The sequence below is a fragment of the Onychomys torridus genome, chromosome 16 (genome assembly GCF_903995425.1).
Source record: "Onychomys torridus chromosome 16, mOncTor1.1, whole genome shotgun sequence".
NCBI lineage: Eukaryota > Metazoa > Chordata > Mammalia > Rodentia > Cricetidae > Onychomys > Onychomys torridus.
The window spans coordinates 53,933,061-53,952,709 of NC_050458.1; the positions used below are offsets into that span (position 1 = coordinate 53,933,061).

General features: G+C 49.0%; 2 protein-coding genes across 5 annotated transcripts in view; both read right to left on the reverse strand.

Annotated features, from left to right (window-relative positions):
- Positions 1 to 13,194, reverse strand: part of Tubgcp6 (tubulin gamma complex associated protein 6) — a 25,061-nt gene extending 11,867 nt beyond the window's left edge. For 2 of the 4 annotated variants that reach the window (XR_004946795.1, XM_036208714.1), the window contains exons 1-4: positions 12,111 to 13,193; positions 10,863 to 11,026; positions 6,876 to 7,086; positions 187 to 360 (exon numbers count right to left, since the gene is read on the reverse strand). Coding sequence is in view for 3 of the 4 variants with exons in the window: in XM_036208714.1 (XP_036064607.1) it covers positions 187 to 360; positions 6,876 to 7,086; positions 10,863 to 11,026; positions 12,111 to 12,851 (1,290 nt within the window). In the remaining variant the exon portion in view is untranslated. Of the gene's footprint in view, positions 1 to 186; positions 361 to 6,875; positions 7,087 to 10,862; positions 11,027 to 12,110 lie in introns of all 4 variants that reach the window. The other 2 variants (XM_036208716.1, XM_036208715.1) reach the window with 1 other exon arrangement.
- A 144-nt stretch (positions 13,195 to 13,338) lies between these two features.
- Positions 13,339 to 18,915, reverse strand: Hdac10 (histone deacetylase 10). The gene is made up of 20 exons (XM_036207520.1): positions 18,114 to 18,915; positions 17,908 to 18,042; positions 17,656 to 17,752; positions 17,331 to 17,428; positions 17,128 to 17,232; positions 16,904 to 16,972; positions 16,652 to 16,778; positions 16,462 to 16,527; positions 16,190 to 16,249; positions 16,023 to 16,112; positions 15,788 to 15,894; positions 15,653 to 15,717; positions 15,324 to 15,576; positions 15,141 to 15,225; positions 14,721 to 14,812; positions 14,541 to 14,597; positions 14,175 to 14,253; positions 13,829 to 14,011; positions 13,579 to 13,738; positions 13,339 to 13,496 (listed from the first exon to the last, which is right to left on the reverse strand). Exons 1-20 carry the CDS (start codon positions 18,170 to 18,172, stop codon positions 13,462 to 13,464), a joined length of 2,022 nt encoding a protein of 673 aa, XP_036063413.1. The 5' UTR covers positions 18,173 to 18,915; the 3' UTR covers positions 13,339 to 13,461.
- Positions 18,916 to 19,649: the final 734 nt, after the last annotated feature.

Below are 19,649 nucleotides of genomic sequence, written 5' to 3' on the forward strand. Positions count from 1 at the left end.
AATGTTCACACCTGCCTCCCTCTATGCCTTTTCCCAAATACAACTGACACATGGTTCCAGTGGAATAATAGATGAAGTAAAACAGTCTCCAGTCAGCCAGCTTCTTAAGAGGTTTCGGGTTCTCTACCCATAATTCTCAGCTCTTGACTCTTTGTGAAGGTAGCATGGTTTCTCACAGAGGCGTACCTGGAATACAAGGCCCCTGCTGCACAAGGAGCCTACGACAGGCTGTAGAGAGAAGTGGCTCAGGCGTGTGTAGTAGGTCCCATACTCCGCCACCTCTGAAAGGATGCTGCTGATGCTCTCAGGAGATGCACCTGACACGTGGACACCCAACTCCACTACAAAGGCTTGTGTTGGCTACAGAGCAGAGAAAAGGAGTTACAGAGGCCAGAAATCAAGACCCTATGTGGTACCATTTCTTTCCATCCATGTTCCCATCTGCCATCTGCCCCAAAGTTCCCCGAGTCCAAGACATACAAACAGAAAGTTCTGAAAGCAGAATGTAAGTCAAGGGACTAGAGAAATGGCCCAGTAGTAAAAGAACAGAGGACCTGAGTTTGGTTCCCAGCACTCACGTTAGGTAGCTCATAACTACCTTTTAGTCTAGCTCCAGGGAATCCAATACCCTCTTCTGGTCTCCAAAGGCACCTGTACTCACATTCATACACTGACACAGAAACACACAACCAGGTGTGGTGGCACATGCATTTAATGCGAGCACTTGAGAGGCAGAGCCAGGCAGATCTCTGTGAATGTGAGGCCAGCTTGGTCTACATAATGAGTTCCAGACAGCCAGGAATAAATTTTGAGACAGCCTGTCTCAAAAAACAAAACAGGTTGGGGATTTAGCTCAGTGGTAGATTGCTTGCCAACAGCCCAATCAGATGGGAACATTTTCTCAGTTGAGGGTCCCTCTTCAAAAATGACTTAAGCCTGTGCCAAGTTGACATAAAAACTAGTACACCTGCTGAACCGTATCATTGGCCCAGATTCTTTCTTCGAACAATTGTTGGGGTTTTGTTTGTTTGTTTTTGAAACAGGGTTTCTCTATGTAACAGCCCTGGCTGTCCTGGAACTCTCTAAGTAGACCGGGCTGGCCTCTGCCTCCTTGGGATTAAAGGGGTGCACCTTTTTGAGATAAGAGCCTCACTGTGTAGGACAGGTTGGACTGAAACTCACCATCCACCTGCTTGCTGAGATTACAAGATGAGCACAATGCCCAGTTTATAATCTCTCTCTTTGCTAGTTTGGGAAGTTGGAACTGCACTTCTTTTTGTAGTTTCTTAAGGTAGGCAGTCTGTTGATGTTTCTTTTACAGTATAAGCATTTACTGTTACTACCTTTGTTCTGAATGCTGGTTTCATCGTGCGTGGTCTGTCTGGGCCGTACTGAACCCTCTGAAGTTATTCTCATCCTCTACAGCTTTAACAGTATTGTAGGGAGTGTGCCATGGCAAGACTTTGACAATTTTTTTGGTCATGATCTGGGGAGCCAGTGTCTTAGATTTAGTAGCAGGCACATTCCAAGAAAGACATCCATGTGTACTTTTTCTTCATTTTAAAAATTATGTGTGGGGGCTGGAGAGATGGCTCAGAGGTTAAGAGCACTGACTGTTCTTCCAGAGGTCCTGAGTTCAATTCCCAGCAACCACATGGGGGCTCACAACCATCTGTAATGAGATCTGGTGCCCTCTTCTGGCCTGCAGTCATACATGCTGTATACATAATAAATAAATCTTTAAAAAAATTATGTGTATCTGGGTGTGGGTTTGTACACATGAGTGCAGTATCCTTGGACACCAAAAGAGGGTGTTGGGCCACTTAGAACTAGTGTTACAGGCAGGGATCAGCTGCATGGTGTCACTGTTTGAATTGAACTCAGGTCTTCTGGAAGAAAAGTAAGCCCTCATAACTGCTAAACAGTCTGTCAAGCCCCTATGTGTACATTTATTACACTGTATGGAAGTGTTCTGTTTTCCCTTTTCACAGTTGGAATTTTGTTGCTGCTGCTGTTGGTTGTTTTTTGTTCTATTTCATGTGGCAGGGTCTCACTCTGTAGACTTGGCTGTCCTGGAACTCATAATGTAGAGTCTGATCTTTAATTTACAAATGTCTGTCTGCCTCTGCCTGCCAAGTGCTGAGATTAGAGATGTGCACCTCCATGTCTAACTCGCAGTTGGAATTTTAAACATGTTTGATTTATAACATTGTTCATTAGTTCTGCCTTTCGCTTTTGTTTGTTCTGGTTTTTCTTTTTCTTTCTTTCATTTGTTTTTGTTTTTTTTGTTTTTGTTTTTTTCCCCAGAGCTAAGGATCGAACCCAGGGCCTTCTTCTTGACTGATGACTGATGTGGGAAGGCCCAGGTCACTGAGGGCAGTGGCACCCCTGGACAGGTGGTCCTAGGTGGTATAAGACAGAAAGCTGAATCGGAGGGGTTGGGGATTTAGCTCAGTGGTAGAGTGCTTGCCTAGCAAGCGCAAGGCCCTGGGTTCAGTCCTCAGCTTCGGAAAAAAAAAAAAAAAGAAAGAAAGAAAGCTGAGGGGCTGGAGAGATGGCTCAAAGGTTTAGAGCACCAGCTACTTTTCCAGAGTTCAATTCCCAGCAGATGTAGATGGTTCCCAACCATCTACAATAAGAGCTGGTGTCCTCTTCTAGCATGTAGGCATACTTTCAGGCAGAACACAATACCTAATAAATCTTTAAAAATGAAAGAAAGCTGAGCAGAACATGAGAGCAAGCTAGTAAGCAGCACTCCACACCTCTATGGCTTATGCTTCAGTTCCTGCCTCCAGGTTCCTGCCCTACTTGAGTTCCTGCCCTGAGATCCCTCAATGATAAGACTAATAAGTTTAAGCCAAATAAACCCTTACCTCCCCAAGTTGCTTTTGGTCATGGTGTTTAATCACAGCAAGATAAAACTTAATTAAGACAGCAGGCAAAGGTGCTTGCCACCAAGTCTGACCTACCTGAGTTTGATTCCCAGGACTCATATGATAGAAAGAAAGATCCAACTCCCAAAAGCTGTCCTCTGGCCTCTACATGCACACTGTGACACATGTCCCTGCCCCTCAAATAAATAAATGTAATTAAAAAAGAAACAAATCTGGGCTGAGATGTAGCTCAGTGGTAGAGCACCTGACTAGCATATGCCAGGCCCTGGGTTCCATCCCTAGGAACACACACTGAGCAAAAATAATTGCATGTCAACAAATTAATAGCCCAGATCAAATGCAAAATTTCTTATAAACATATAAAGTAACAAAACTAACTCTAGAAAATAGAAATATACCTACAAGAAGTTGAAGACTGAGTCTGTAAACATAACCTCCTAATAGGGTACCCCAGCAAATTCTGTGTCATATGTTTTGATAGTTTAAGAAAAAATAACAGGGCTGGAGAGGCTCAGCCACTAAGAGTACTTATTGGTTTTGCAGAGCACCTGGGTTAGTGCCAGTACCCACATGGCAGCTCACAATCACCTGTAACTCCAGTTCCAGAGGAATCCAATACCCTCTCCTAACCTCCACAGGCACCAGGCACACATGCACATATGCACATACACATGCAGGCAGGAAACTCACACACATAAAAAATAAATAAATAACTTTTTGTTTGTTTTTTGGTTTTGTTTTGGTTTTTTTGATTTCTCGAGACAGGGCTTCTCTGTAGCCTTGGCTGTCTTGGAACTCACTCTGTAGACCAGGCTGGCCACAAACTCAGAGAACCTCCTGCCTTTGCCTCTCCCCATCCCCCAACCCTTTCTTCCCAACCCCCACCCTGCTCCCCCACCCCATGCTGGGATTAAAGGCTTGCACCGCCACCTCCTGGCAAACAAATAAATCTTTAAAAAGGAAAAAAAAACAACAAACTTGCATTGAAAAATCCTGTACCCAATAGCTTACCTAGCATGGGAAGGCCCTAGTTTCATCCCTATCAGTGGGGAGACTAGTAATAAGCATTAAAACTTCCTGCATGGATTAGTGAAGTAGAACAGAAATCAGACACTCTTACTGTTCCTTTTTTCCCTCTTAATTTTTTTTTTAGTTTTAGTTGGGTTTTTTTTTTTTTGTGTGTGTGTGTGTGTGTGTGTGTGTGTGTGTGTGTGTGTGTGTGTGTGTGTGTGTGTGTGTGTGTGTGTGTAGCCCTGGCTGTCCTGGAACTTCCATGTTGATCAGCCTCTGGTCTTGAACTCACAGAGATCTGCCTCTGCCTCTTGACTACTGGGATCCAAAGGTGTGCCAAACTACGCCTGGTTGGTAAATTGCCTTTAACTGCTGAGCCATCTTGCCTCTCCCCTCTACATCACTGTCATTGTTTTTTTGAGAGGACCACTGTGTAACTCTGTATGGCCGGAAACTTACTATGCAGCCCAGGCCGACCTCAAACTCTTAGAGATGTGCCTGCCTCAGCCCCCGAGTATTGGATTTAAGACATTCACCATCACACCCAGCTGGCATTTGTGTGTGGGTTCGTTCTCACTGGGGATTAAAACTCAGGTTCTCCTTGTGAGCTGCCTGTTTTTTCTTTATGGTTCTTAGGTGTTCTTTACAGAGCTGCCAGCTTAAGCCGTGCTGGGATCAAGAATAATGGGCCTCAGCGGTTTGTGTTCCTGGAATTGTGTCCATGCCAGTGGATGCCCACACGCTCCAGAAGAGAATTTGACATCGATGCTGCCGTTGTTGCTGTTTCTAGGATTACCATTTCATAATTGGTTACTACAGCTAGCACAGTGGAGACCCTGGCAGCAAAAGTAGCTACCACCATTAGTCAATCTTTTCTTTCTATTGGGCATGATGAATTTAATTCATTAGTTATATACATTTCGATTGGCTTTGAAAATTATAAATTTATAAACTCAAGTTCCATTTGCTTTTGGGATACCATCTTACAAGGACTCCAATTTGCAGTAAGGCTCGTAAGGAAGGGAATGGCTCAGTTGCTTTTAGCCTTCTGTTGGCCTTTTCTGTGTTGAACACACAGCTTGCAAGCCCAGCGCCACTTTGAGATCTTTGGCAGCAGTTAACTCTGCAGCTCACACAGGATGGAGTCTGTATGATGAGTATTCAGAGACAGGTAATGCCTGGGGGGCGCTCACCAACCTAAGACAGAGCGCCTGTATGGCTTGGGCAGATGTCTCTATGATGGGTAAGGGACCTGCTGACGTCCTACGCAAGCTAAGTCAGCAGCTCACTTTTTAGTAAAAGGGGGGACCTGTAGGGCCCTGGCCATTTTGGGTAACTGTTGCCTTGACTTTGATATCCTTCCTATGCTAATTCCCTGCCGGGTTCCACCCTTTTGAATACTTAAGGGAAGTTCCTTGTCTGTGTATCCTGTATATGGGGCGTTAACAGCTTAGTTGCAAGATTGTAAAACATTGGTAGCAAACTTCTGCCCTCCAGGGTTCTCCCATTGTGCTGTAAGCCTGTATTTAAGACCTCCTCCCGGGGCTGGAGAGATGGCTCAGCGGTTAAAAGCACTGGCTGCCCTTCCAGAGGACCTGAGTTCAATTCCCAGCATTCACATGGTGGCTCGCAACCATCTTTAGTGGAATCTGATGCCCCCTTCTGGCATGAAGGTACACATGCAGAACACTCATACATAAAATATTAAAAAAAAAAAAAAAAAAAAGACCTCCTCCCTCCTTCAATAAACAGCATTCGACATTTAAAAAGAAAAGAAAAGAAAAAACCAACTCTGGTTCCTGTGCTTGGATGGACAGCACTTTACAGCTCTGCCGCCTCTCTAGCCCTGCTTTCAGTCTGAGACAGAGTTTTCCACAGCCAAGGTGATGGGGTCACAGCTGTGTGCCACCACATCCCCCTCAGATTTTCAACAAGGGTGGCATGGTCACTCAACAGAGGAGAGGAGAGCCAAGTATTCAGAAGGCAAAGGCAGAGGGTCACAAGTTAAAAAGCAGCCTGGGTAGACTATCTGTCAATAAACGAGCAAATAAAATTAAAGGGGTGGAAGGTATCAGGACAGTCCTGATCAGTTCTTTCCTGTTCTTTTATTTTTGAGACAAGGTCTGACTATGTAGCCATGGCTGACCTCAAAGTTGTTATCCTCCTGCCGTTGCTGCCTCCTAAATGCTGGGATTTCAGGGATAAGCCATCATCCTCAACTATGACCTTCTCAACAAATGGTGTTGTACAACTGAACATGTGCAAAGAACAAATTTGGGTTCTTCCACCCCAGGATGCAAGTAGGAAAAGAAAGTCTCTTTTGTTCAACAAAGGACATTAATAAGTCAACACGGGCTGGAGAGATGGCTCAGTGGTTAAGAGCACTAACTGCTCTTCCAAAGGTCTTGAGTTCAATTCCCAACAACCACGTGATGGCTCACACCCATCTGTAATGAGATCTGACAGCCTCTTTTGGCATGCAGGCATACATGTAAACAGAATAATGTATACATAATAAATAAATAAATCTTAAAAATAGTAACACTTTTTTTTTTTTGAGACAAGGTTTCTCTACGTAACAGCCCTAGCTGTTTTAGAACTTGCTCTGTAGACCAGACTGGCTTTAAACTCAGAGATCCACCTGCCTCTGCCTCCCAAGTGCTGAGATTAAGGGCATGCGCCACCACATCTGACTGTAAGTCAACACTTTTAAAATCCAAACAGAACGCCTGTTTTGTCTTACAGTATTAGGGACTGAACCCAGGGTCTCTCACAGCTAGGCAGGAATTCCAACACCGATTTATATACCAGTCCTACTTGTGGCTATCTTTAATCACTCCATAGAGCTGCCCTTCCCTGCCACTCATGGCACTGGACCTCAACCTACCCCTTAGCATGCTGAGCATGCCTGGGAGAGCACAAGCTATTCGAACCAAGGTTGGTCCCGTGATGGCTGTGAGCCCTTCTCACCTGACAAAGAGAAAATGTAGCGGACACCACACCCAGCAGAACATTCAGTGAGTCTTTCACCAGCTCACTCTCCTCCACCAGCACGGACTTGGGGGCCTGTAGTAGACCCCCACTGAGGGCCTGCAGCTCTTCATGACAGAGCCTGCAGAACCTGTCAAAGGCATCCCTCCCTGCCTCAGTGAGGTAGGGCTCCTCTCGGTGACCAGGGGGGCTGTAAGAAGACAGAAGAGAAGGAGATGAACAGATGGAACAGCATATACCTTATGCAAGGTGTGCTCTCCCCAGGCTGCAATAGTTTCTCAGGCAAATGCCTTGACATCCCAAAAGCAGCACCCAGTCATGGATGGACAAGGACAGGGCATGACTCACACAGAGTGTATCAGTCTTGTGTGTTATGTATGTGTAGCATATGTGTATTTTACTATTTTCTTTTGCATGTGTGTATGGGTGTTTTGCTTTGCATTTACTTCTGTCTGTGTACCACATTCATGCCTGGTATATGCTGAGGCCAGAGGAGGGTGATAAGATCCCCCAGAATTGGAATTACAGATGGTTGTGAACCACGATGTGGGTGCTAGGGATGGAACCCAGGTCTTCTGCAAGAACAACAAGTTCTCTTAACTGCTGAGCCAACTCTCCAGCACTATTATTTTATTCATTTTATGTAACGGGTGTTTTGCCTACATGTATGTGTACCAGCTGCATGCAGTGCCTGCAGAGACCAGAAGAGGGCATCAGATCCCCTGGAATTAAAGTTACAGACAGGCATGGTGGCACATGCCTTTAATCCCAGCGTTCAGGAGGCAGAGGCAGGAAGAGCATGAGTTCCAAGACAGCTAGGGCTACACAGAGAAACCCTGTCTCAAAAACAACAACAAAAAAAAAAAAAAAGAAAAATTTAAATTTAAAAAAAGTTACAGACAGTTGTGGGTGGGTGCTAGGAATTGAACCCAAGTCTTCTGGAAGAACAGCGGGTGTCCTTAACTGCTGAGCCATGTCTCCAGCACCACCACCCCAATTTTTTCATACATAAATAAAAAAGAGGTGCAGCAATGTCAGGCATGGTGGTTCATGCCTGTAACCCCAGAATTTGGGAGACTGAGACAGGAAGATCAAGAGTTCAAAGCCAATTTCAGCTACATTGTAAGTTCAAGGCCAATCTAAAGTACATGAGCCCCTACATTTTAAAAAGCACTAGTGTAAAAACTTAATTAAAAACAAAACATTTGCTGTGAGATTGTGTCTCTTAGGAATGTCAAAAACTACATCCATAAAATCCTAACCAAATAAAAAAATTAAGCTCACTGCTCAAGACACTAAGGTAGAAAAGTTTGAGTTTATAGCTAGCTTAGGTTACATTAAAGATCCCTATCAAAAGAAAGAGAGAGAGAGAAGAGCGAATGCAAACAAGCAAGCACAAGCTAACTAGCTGGGTTCTGCAAGCTGCACATACTGCACACCCCTCAGTGTACTGCAACACTGTATACTTCAGCTGTGCATATACTGCACACTCCTCAGCATACTACAACATTGTATACTTCAGCTGTGTATATACTGCACACCCCTCAGCGTACTGCAACATTATATACCTCAGCTGTGTATATACTACACACCCCTCAGTGTACTGCAACACTGTATACCTCAGCTGTGTATATACTGCACACCCTTCAGCGTACTACAACATTGTATACCTCAGCTGTGTATATACTGCACACCCCTGAGCATACTGCAACACTGTATACCTCAGCTGTGTATATACTGCACACCCCTCAGCATAGTGTAACACTGTATACCTCAGCTGTGCATATACTACATGTCCTCCACAGTGCACAGTCTGCATGGGTTGTTTGTTTTTCAACAGATTTATTTTGCTCTGTGTGTGTGTGTGTGTCTGTGAGAGAGAGAGAGATAGTTCAAGGCCACCCTGAGCTACATAGTGAGACTTTGTCCCACACAAACTGCCCATGGAAAATCTATTTAAATAATGTTTTAGACTCAACAAAGGCATTATTCCATTATTTCTCACCTCCATAAGTTTCATGATTTCTTTTAAGATTTATTTTTATTTTATATGCATGAGTGTTTGAATGTATATCTGTGTACCACATGCATGCCTCATACCCTCAGAGGCCAGAAGAGGGCATTAGATCTCCTTCTGACAGATGCTACAGATAGCTGTTGGCTGTCATGTGGGCGGTGGGAATTGAATCTGGGTCCCTTGAGTCCCTTGGAAGCAGCTAGTACTCTTAGCCACTGAGCCAACTCTCTAGCCCCGTTTCCTGATTTCTATATGAATAATCTCCGGGTATGCCGCATAAACCCTAGAGCCTGTGAATGATCAAATCTGTATTCCCTCACTCTGAATCCCAGGCTGGCCTCAAACTCACAGAGATCCGCCTGGCTCTGCCTCCCGAGTGCTGGGATTAAAGGCATGTGCTACCACCGCCCAGCCTGTATTCCCAATCTCTCCCAGTTACGGGTAGTGCTCTTCATCTTAAGACCCTACATTAAAGTTCCTTAGATGACAGGGACAGAGATGCACATGTATATTACCAGCTACTTCAGAAGCTGAGGTAAGAAGAATCCTTGAGCGCAGGAATTTGAGGCTAGCTTGGGCAACACCGCAAAACCCTGTCTCAAACAACACCACTTTGGGAATATAATCCTCCTTGCAGGAACACTGCTAGAGCGCTACTTTGTGCTGGAGCTCTATGGCCAGTCCTGTGCTTCCGAGAACACCAAAAGGATGAAGTATGTTGACAATGGATAATAAATAAGCTGCTAAGTGACCATGTCTCCCAAACAGTGACCCAGAAAAGCTAACAGATGAAATAACACTAATAAACATTTACAGAGAAAGCAGTAGGCTAGAAGGTCAATTTCTCAACATGTAAAGTGTTGGTAGAAAGGGGGAACACTTGCTTTATACAAACAAGATAGGATCCAAACCCTAGTGTGAAGTCAGAAGACTGAGAAGCCCTTCAAAGGCAAGACAACTACCAACACCATTTAAGTTACAGAGCAGGGAGCTGGCCATACCTTTAAGGGATCCAAATGGGCAATTATGACCACACCTAGGAAAGTTCCTCACATAGAGTAGTGCCCTACACACAAAAAGGTTTTATCACTCCCCAATCATGTGTTCCTGTCAGAGACCCTGTAGGGACCCAGAGGCTGCATCAGATGACACATGGCTCCTCCAGCCCTTTTTTTTTTTTTCCTAAAGATTTATTTATTTGTTATGTATACAGCATGTATGACCAGAAGAGAGCACCAGATCTCATTACAGATGGTTGCGAGCCACTATGTGGTTGCTGGGAATTGAACTCAGGACCTCTAGAAGAGCAGTCAGTGCTCCTAACCTCTGAGCCATCTCTCCAGCCCCCAGCCCTGACTTTTTACTTCAGTGCTTCCTAACTGTAGCAAAAGGGGTGTGAAGAGGACTCCATGAACAAATGTCTGTGAAGTACATGTCCTCAATTCTCATTCTGGGTGTTTCCAAAGGGTACCAATTCAGAGCATGAAAGGAACGGAAGACAGGGACCCCTAGACCCCAGATATCTGCAGAGTGGGTGGCTCCAGGCCCAGCCAATGAAGCACCCAGGGAAAGGCTGTTATGGCTGATGCTTCTACCAGCAGAAAGTGCCACACCCATGGCTTCTATTCATGTAATAAGTGTCTTGAAGCATCTCCCAGGCACTGGCCACACAGTCTACCAGCTGCTCTGCGACATCTGTCTAGCAGTCCTGGTGGAAAGACAAACTGAATAACTATGGTCTGCAGTTAACTTGCAGAGTTAACGCCACTGAGGTGGAGAGGTGGGGAATGTTCCTTTCTCCTCCATGTTTCTCACCTCATAGGGTTCAGACAATATTGTACCCTAGCTTACTGATGTTTTTCTACAAACAACTCCCTGGGGTTTCAAAGTAAGCTGTTGATAAGGGGCAAAGGTGCAGTGCATTTAAAGGCAAGGAAAGGGTCACATACCATCCAATGCGCTCCCAGCACCTCCGCTTGCTGGCTTCATATGTGAGCACAGCTTCCCACAGGTCCAAGTCCGGGGTCATGCTTGGCTCAGACTGGGAGTCAGGAGTTAAATTGGAAGCTGATTGGAACCCTTCATCTTCCCATTGATCCACAATCTGTGGGACCTGGAGACCACAGGGAAAAGTGACTCACTATTCATTTCTTTGGGTATGCATTCATCCAAGTGGGACATAACATTTCAGGAACTTTATCCACATCCATTTATTCCCTAGATGGACAGACCTAGCAAAATATTTTATTTTTTCTCAAGTTCCTACGTACTACACAACACACCCCATCACAATTAAATCACGGAAAGAATTAAAATAATCCACTATCAATTTCTAGTCAGGTGTGGTGGTGCATGCCTGTAATCCCAGCACTCCTGAGGCTGAAGCAGGATTATGAGTTTGGAACTAGACTGGGCTGCACAGAAAGATTTACCTAAAGTACGAGTGTCCATTTTTAATTTCACATAATACATGGCCTCATTTTAGGAAAAACAACAAAAAGTAATATGGAAATTCCACCACTCTGTAGGTTGAGGCAAGTAGATCTCCATGAGTTTGAGGCCAGTCTGAGCTATACTGAAACCCTGTCTCTACTCACCTCATCCCCTCAGCCCTCAGCAGAAAAAGAAAACTATACTAAATCTGGAAAAAATTTATGTACACTGAGATTTTGCTGTAGCATCATTTAAACTTGTAAATAGCCTAAGTATTTCATAATTTAGAAAACTGAGTAGTAATAGTCCGCCCTCTTAGTAGAGTTTACAAAGCAATAAAATACAAGGGACGATGACAATTTACTCAGTGACTGGCAGGGAAAAAAAACCCATGTTACAAGTGGGAAAGTACACCAAAAAGCATGCATACCAGGCATATTTGAAATGTGGCTTCTTCAACTGAAGAACAGAATGTATTCCGTTTCAATTAATCTGAATTTAAATGAACAGCACTAGAGAAGTGACTTTAACAACAAGCCCTTGAAGTAAAAGATGAACAGCTGTGTGCTGTTTTTGACGCAGGTGAACAGCAAGTACCTCCCTGTCCAAGAGCAGGCCAGCAAGTCCTCTCCAACACCTCTACTTGGTAACAACCCGGTTACCTGATGCTCTGGACACGAGCTTTCCAGCATTATTACCATGGTAAAAGATCAAAGAAGGCATTTTCCAACCCTCTAGGGATGTTGAAGGGAAAGCAACACTACCTTAATGGCCAGTCCAGCAAAGTCTGCGCTGTCCGGCACCGGGGGCAGATCCAGACGCACATCCATGTCATATGTGCGACTGTGCACAAGGGCACCAAAGAGTGAGACCCGGGTTTCCCTCTCAAACCTGTCACCACAAGAGTCACCAATTGAGAAGAGCCCAAAGGTGGGCAGGCTAGTGCCTGGGGCAGCCTCCATCACTTGAAGAGCTTCCTGGACCATGTTATGACACAAATACTCCTCTCCAGAGATAAGTGACCGAACGTCCATTTCAAACACACTCAGGTCATAGCAATCATAGCCGCTGTAGGGTACGTTTCTGCCTGCGTGCTTGTTGTTAAAGAAGTAATCCCGTTTCCTCCGCAGCATTTGAGGAGGGCCGCTCCCTGCCAGCTGAACCAAGAGGTCCAGCACTGACTCCACCTCCACAAGAGGACAGCCAGGGGTTGCTTCCAACTTCTCCACAAGCTCCTCCAAACGGTCGGCCTCTGGCCCCAAGCCGCCCACCCTCAAATCAAAGGACAGCATGAGGACCTTGTTTTTCACTGGGAGCTTCGACGAGTCGGGCGGCCGCTGATGAGTCTCCTCTTGGAAAAGATTTGCGAAAAGAGCATTGTAGGCTACCCTCTTAAGGCTCAGCTTTGCCCTCTTCCTATTCACGCTGCGCTGGCCCGGGCGAGCCTGGGCAGCAGGTAAGAGAGCCTCGCAGAGGTCATCGAACAGCTGGGTGATACTGGCCATATCCACTCTTCTCAGGCGAGGACCCCCGAGTGGGAAACTTTGCACCTGGGAGGCACTTCACGCTCTCAAAAACCAGAGCGACCGCCGGTGGGCCAGGGCCGAAGGGCCGACCGCTCGTCGCTTCACATCTTGGAACTAGGCATCCGCGCCCCGGGTTTCTCGGGGCAAAAGGCCACACGCCGCGTCCTCCCAGCCTTCAGCCGCCACCCGGCGCTCGTCCTCGGGTCTTACGGACCGTGACAAGTTTGCCAACCGAATGCGCGCGTCCCGTGGCTGGCCAGTAAACCCAAGTCGGCTGAACTGGGACTCCCGCCGCTATGGTCGCGTCATAGCCACGCGACCGCAGACAATCACCAAGAGACGCGCCGGAATCGCGTCACCAAAGGCGGGCCCCCGGGAGGGGCGGGGCCGCAGCCTCCGCTTCCGGAAGTAGAGGCTAACCTCTTACTTGCTGAACTAGAATTCAGTAAAGGAAGCAGGCGTGGACTCTGTTTAACCGATATTTATTGCTCTAGAGGTAGGATGCCTGAGCGGCAGAGGTCTCCGGTCACGGTTCGCTGGGGCCCGAGTGCGCTCTTCTCCAGATAGGAATCGCCCACCTCGACCGATTTCAAGCGACTGGAGAGCACGGTCCTGGCGGAGGAGCTGGAAAAGCACAATTAGCTCGGGCGGTGAAGCTGGCTCCGCGGAGCTCTAAGGCAGGGCCGCACCTCCCCACGTGCCTCACCAGCCACCTGCAGCAACTTCCACCGAGGCGCCAACTGAGCTTTTAGAAACATAAGGGCCTGGATCTCCTCTGGAGAGGCCATCAAGAAAGGGCCCAGCCTGGGAGGTGCTTCTCCATGCAGTACCTGTGCCAGGGTCCTTGCAAACTGGAGTATGGATTCCTGGGCCAGGGGTTGGGGGAGGGCGGGCAGTGAGACCATGGTTTCTCTCCACCTTCCACCCGTACAGCTCATCCACCTTGCCCAGTTTACCTCTTCCACTACAGCTAGAATCCGGCCCCCTGCTGGGCCCCGAAGCACTGCAGCCAGGAGAGCAGCTTGGGCGTTCTGCAGGCCATGGGCAGGCCCCAGTGCCATCAACACCATGTTAGGCTGGAAGCCATAGGCCAGGGGCAGTACCAGATCCAAGATGCAGCTCAGAAACCCCCCAGTCGTCTGTGGGGACAGCAACAGAGCCTCACTCAGGTTCTCATCTAGGTACACTGCTGCTGGCTCTTGTCACCTCCCCCCAAATCTCAGGGACCCTGGATTGTGAGCAGGAACTCCAGAAAGACCAGGGAACAGTGAGAACCTGTCCAACCACAACACAGCCACTCACCTGTGGCAGTGGAGTGGAGATATGAAACATGGACCGGATGGTTGCTTCCTTGCCCCGGATGTTCAGCCATAGAATTCTCCTTCCCAGGAGAGAACACCATGGACATGTACACATGTCCATGAGATCCTTCCCTGAACTTAACCACAGAGTATAGATGGGAACTTGGGGCCCAAGCAGGGAGGGGGACATGTGTGACTGCCAACCCAGTATGGCTCTGCTTTCTGGGGCACCCACTCTCAAACTGCACCTATGGAAGGCTCCCATTCTGTACTGCAGAGTCCCCACCCAACAGTAACCCTGGATTCCCAGTTAAATGCATGCTGCCTGTTCATACACATGCACAGCTGGGCAAGCTAAGAATCATACCCATCATCTGCAAGGTCCAGTGGTCGATCCAGCTGTCCCAGGGCCACACAGAGCAGCCTAAGAAGTTGACCCAGGATAGACTGGGCTCACACTGTCCAGTGTCCACTCCAGAGCCCTCCCCATGCCACCAGTGGGTATTCCCAGGTCCTTGGAGTTTCAAGTCAATCAAGCAAACTTTACCTCTGAGTTCCATGGGATAGGCATCGCTGAATGACCACATCTGCAGTTGCCGCTGTGGCAAGGGCAGGTGTGGTAACTATGCCACTTCTTACCTATGGAATAAATAATAAGGCAGGGGAGTCTAGAGGCTACACCCACACCCTCTATGGAGCTCTTTCAGGAATCAGAGCCAACTCCCAAACCAGGTTAAACAAACCCATTTGTGCTTTGCTTTGGTCCTGTCCAAATGGCTGCTACTGACTGACTCCCTATACTACAAGATCAAATCACCCCACTTTCTATAAGCAAGATGCTTAAAACTACACTTTAAATTGTCTACTTTCTCTTTGCCCAAGAGCATTTCCTAGACCCTGCACAAGCTAACATGTACACGCTGTACACGCTACCACACTATCTTCAGCAGCTCCCCTGGCAACCTACCTGCCCATCCAGGATTCCATCTAAGAGACACAGAATCTTCCCCAATGCAGCAAGACCCTCATCCGGAAACAGGGACTTGTGTAGCCTATGATAGGCAGGCCAGTGGGACACATGGAAACCGAATATGCATCAGTCACACAGGTGCAGGCATAGACAGCCCCATCCTCAGATTGCTCTCCTCACCTGGCCCAGGCTTCGGTTTCCTCCTTCAAGGCTGACCCTTCCTGAAGGAGCACTCCAGGAGGTAAGGCCAGAGCAGCACCTGGCACAGTCAAGGCAACAGCTGTGCAGACTGGGGGTATAGGGCGGAGGCACAGTCCACCCAGGAGGGGGCTCAGTGCATCTTCTGCTACTTCACATGTGGAGCTTTCAGCAAGCAGAGGCAGAGACCCCCCTTCAGGAAAGTGGGTGCCGGGACTCAGAACTGGTGCCACATCTAAACGGTTCAGAGTCACAGTCACTGTGAAGAAGCCTAAGGTAGAGCCACCATCCCAGATCCAGGTCATACTGACTTTGTTGGAGGCTTGTCCAGTGAGGAGCCTGGGCTATCTGCACACTCTGGATGGACTCCAGGGCACTATGGGGAGAAGCAGAGTTGTAAGCCTGACTCCTGCTTCAGTCCCCAACCCACTCTCCAGTCTTCAAACCTCTGACACGGCACCATGAGCCCAAGAAGGGGAGGTGTGGGGTCACCAAGCAGTGTCTGCACCATCATGCACACTGACTGTGCTAGGGACTCCAGGTGGTATCCACCCTAGGAAGAGTGTGGAAACAGGACAGAGCAGGGATGTCACTAGTGTGAGTGGCTACACCAGGCAGAACACCTAACCTTGACTGACCCTCACATTTGGCCCCAGGCCCTCCCCACGGCCCCACACTTACCTCTAACACAGCACAAATCCGGCCACCAGCCAGCACCTGTAGCAGCTGTGTGAGGTGGGCAAAACACTCAGGTGTGGCCTGCATCTGCCCCTGAAGCACAGTGAGTCATGTATGATAGGGGCCTGGGTCCAGGACCCCAGATTACCCCAGCCAGGCCATGCTCTCACCTCAGGGTCCCCAATGGCAGAGTCAAATCCTGCAGAGACCAGCACCAGCTCAGGCTCAAACTGTAGGCAGAGTCCAGCGGAAAGGAGCAAAAGAGAGCCATGGCCCAGGTGAAGGGCAGGCCCCAATGCCACCCGCTCACATAATATCAGACTTTCTGAGGTGCCTTCCCCACTCCCAGGGTTCATTCGGTTCACAAATCTCCTGCCTTCATAGTGGAACTCTTGGTAAGCCTAGGGTTGCCTGCCCTGGGGGACACCCACCACACAGTCACCTCAAAGGCCAACGGGAGCAGCACGTGCAGGAAGGCAGCCAGATAGTCAGCATTTCCCATCCCAACCTGCAGCAAGATCAAAGCGGGCATCAGAGGACCAGCCCTACGAATGAGGACTTCAGGGTCTTCACCCCTGGGACAGAACTCTGGGGAGACTCTTGCAGGGTGCCGCAGGAGGGGAACTCGGTACCTGATTCCAGGGCAAATTGACAGTGAAGCCCTGGCCCTGCCCCTGCCCAACTGCGCACGCATCAGACTCTTGAAGGAACGGCCAGAAGCGCCCATGCTCATAGCGGTGCCAGGAAAAATAAAGGACACTGTGGACAATCGGCCAGGTCAGAAGTGAGGTCCCTCAGCAGCTCCACAGCTTCTCAAATAACCCTGACTCCTAAAAACTTGCATTTTTAACCCCGAAAAAGGCGAATTGCAGAGAACGGCTCACCTGGGGTCATCATCGAAGATGTACTGGATGCCCTGGCCATGGTGGATATCCCAGTCAACAATAAGGATCCTAAATTCAAACAATGCTGGCGATCACCTTGCCACCTTTAGGCCAGAAGCCCATCCAGGGGTGGAGGGAGCAAGGTGGGATCTCTCACCAACTCTGCCTCTGCCTATATAGTTTGTGTGCCCCAACCCTTGCAGTAGTACAAAGCTTGGACACACCTCTGTAACCCATACTTCTGCTTGGCATGTTTGGCTGCTATAGCCACATTGTTGAACACACAGAATCCATTGGCAGCCGCTTCCTGACTGTGGTGTCCTGGAGGTCTGAGGTGCAAAATTGGGGTATAGGGCATGTCAGTCATCCTGTCCCCTCACAGGGTCACACACAGAGACAGGCGGGTTGGAGTGGGGGCAGTTCTCACCTCACCAGGGCAAGCCCATTGCGCACAGCTCCTGTTAGGACAGCATCGACCAGCTGCAATGCAGCCCCCACAGCCAGCCGGGCACAGTGAAAAGTGTCCTGTGGGCCAGAGTGTAAGTTTTAGCCTGCTGCCTGACCTGCTTGTTCCAGGTTGCGGGTCTCCCACGGCTGAGCAAGGCAGGGCTGGGACAACGGCAAGCAAAACAGAACAGGGTATGGTCATAGGCATGAAGAAGACGACACTGGCAGGTGGGCAATGTCTACGGGTATGGATACACATAGGCGTACGGACATAAATCTGGGAGTGTGTGTGTGCTGGCTCGCACCGGGTGGAAATAGACAGCATCATACTGCTTAGACAGTGCCCGGAGCTCCTCCTTGTCCAGGGTCTGGGTCCTCCGCACCAGGGCTACATATTCGGGGCTGCAGATGAGCAAGACAGGAAGGAAAAGAGCTGGGATTCCTGGTGGGAGTACCCACCCAGTACCCTTATGCCTTTGAGCCCACACCACGGTGAAACTGAGGGGACGCTGTAGGGCTATAACAGGTTCAGGTCCCCAGACCCATCATAGTCTGACCTGTGCACCAGGCCCAACTCTTCCTCCGATGCCTCACAAGCTGACAAACACAGGCACCTTTGTTCTAGGCCACGCTGCCGCAGGCCATCCAGAGCTGCAGTCAGGCGCTCCGGACACTCAATTTCGCACTCGGGGCTGGAGCAGACAAGGATCTCAGTGTTCAGGGTTCCCCTCCCAGGCCCCTAATTCTGTCAAGACACACTTACTCATCCCAAAGCAGCCGGGTGGCTGTCATGTCCTCGTGGTACACAAGAGCTGTACCCATGGCCACACCGTGGTCACTTTGATCCACGCTAGCGTAAGACGCCCTCTGCTGGCAGGTGACTACACTGCCTATTCCCACCTCACAGCACGACGTAAACAGCCCCTCGCTTTGGGACAGAGCGAGGTAGCAGACACTGGACCTGGGCAAGAGCGCACCACCCCAGGCCCAGGCCCAGACCCGGTCGGTACTCAGAAGCGAACCGGGGAAAAGCGAGCTAAGCCGGGTCCACAGTGTGGCTCCCACCGCCTAACTTCCGGCTTCCTCCTTCACAGACTCGGTCCCGCCCTCAAGCGAGATTAGGGTGGAGTAGTCCAGAAGACTGAGCTCCCGGAGGGTTCGGCCAGCGTCTCTGATCTGATCTCTCTCCAGGGCTTCAGCTCCAGTGCCACCCACCCCCAACAACGTGTGGCACGGATCCTGCGATCAGTGCCGCCGCCAGTGTCCCCCTTGAAATGGTTGGGAAGCCGGCGCTGCTTGTCCTCAGGCGATCACAGCAGCCACAGCTATGCGCCTTTCTTCCTCCAGCGTTCTCCAGCCTAACCTGCCGGTTCAGGCCACAGGGTCAGACATGCCAACTGTCCATCACATCCAGTTTGCCTGCTCTTCCAGTGAAGGGTGGAAGGAAGGGAGGTGAGCAGGGTGTGGACGCAGGCCCGCACAGGGGCTGGCCTGAGCTGGATCATAGCCCAGGGCTTCAAAATGGGGTTGATAAAAAAGACCACAGGTCGGGCGGTGGTGGCACACACGCCTTTAATCCCAGCTCTCGGAAGGCAGAGCCAGGCGGATCTCTGTGAGTTCGAGGCCAGCCTGGGCTACAAGAGTGAGTGCCAGGAAAGGCGCAAAACTACACAGAGAAACCCTGTCTCAAAAAAAAAAAAAAAAAAAAAAAAAAAACCACAGGTGAGAAAGAGGCAACCAGCATAGTTGGAGGCCAGATCAGGAACAATGAGAGCCAGAAAGGTCAGAGGGGGTTCTGAGCAAGGAAGGGGGATGCAGGGGATGGGAGCCTTGGGAAGAAGGAACAAAGGAGTCTGAACTAATGTACGCGTGCGTACACACACACACACACACACACACACACACACATTTTTTTTTTCTGTAGCCCAGGCTTGTTTCCAGTTCTGATGTTCTTGCCTCAGCCTCTTGAGTGCTGGGACACAGAGGTGTCCCATCATGTTTCCTGAAGCAAGATGTCCCAAGATGGGGAGAGGAGAGGAGGAGGGCCAGGCACACCCCCAGGACAATGAGGGGGAAGGGGGGCAAAGCTGCCACTGATATCCATGAAAGGGACACACACGAATGTCACATGCAGGGGAAACCAGAGTCCTGGAGCAGTTAGGAGGTACCCATGGCACACTCAAGAGCTGGAGTGCAGGCCCAGGTTTGGATTGGTTCTAAGGCCTCTCCATCTTCTAAAGACCAAAGACATCAGGCAGAGAGGCACTTCTCATTGACTCGCCCTGAGTCATGTGGGGCA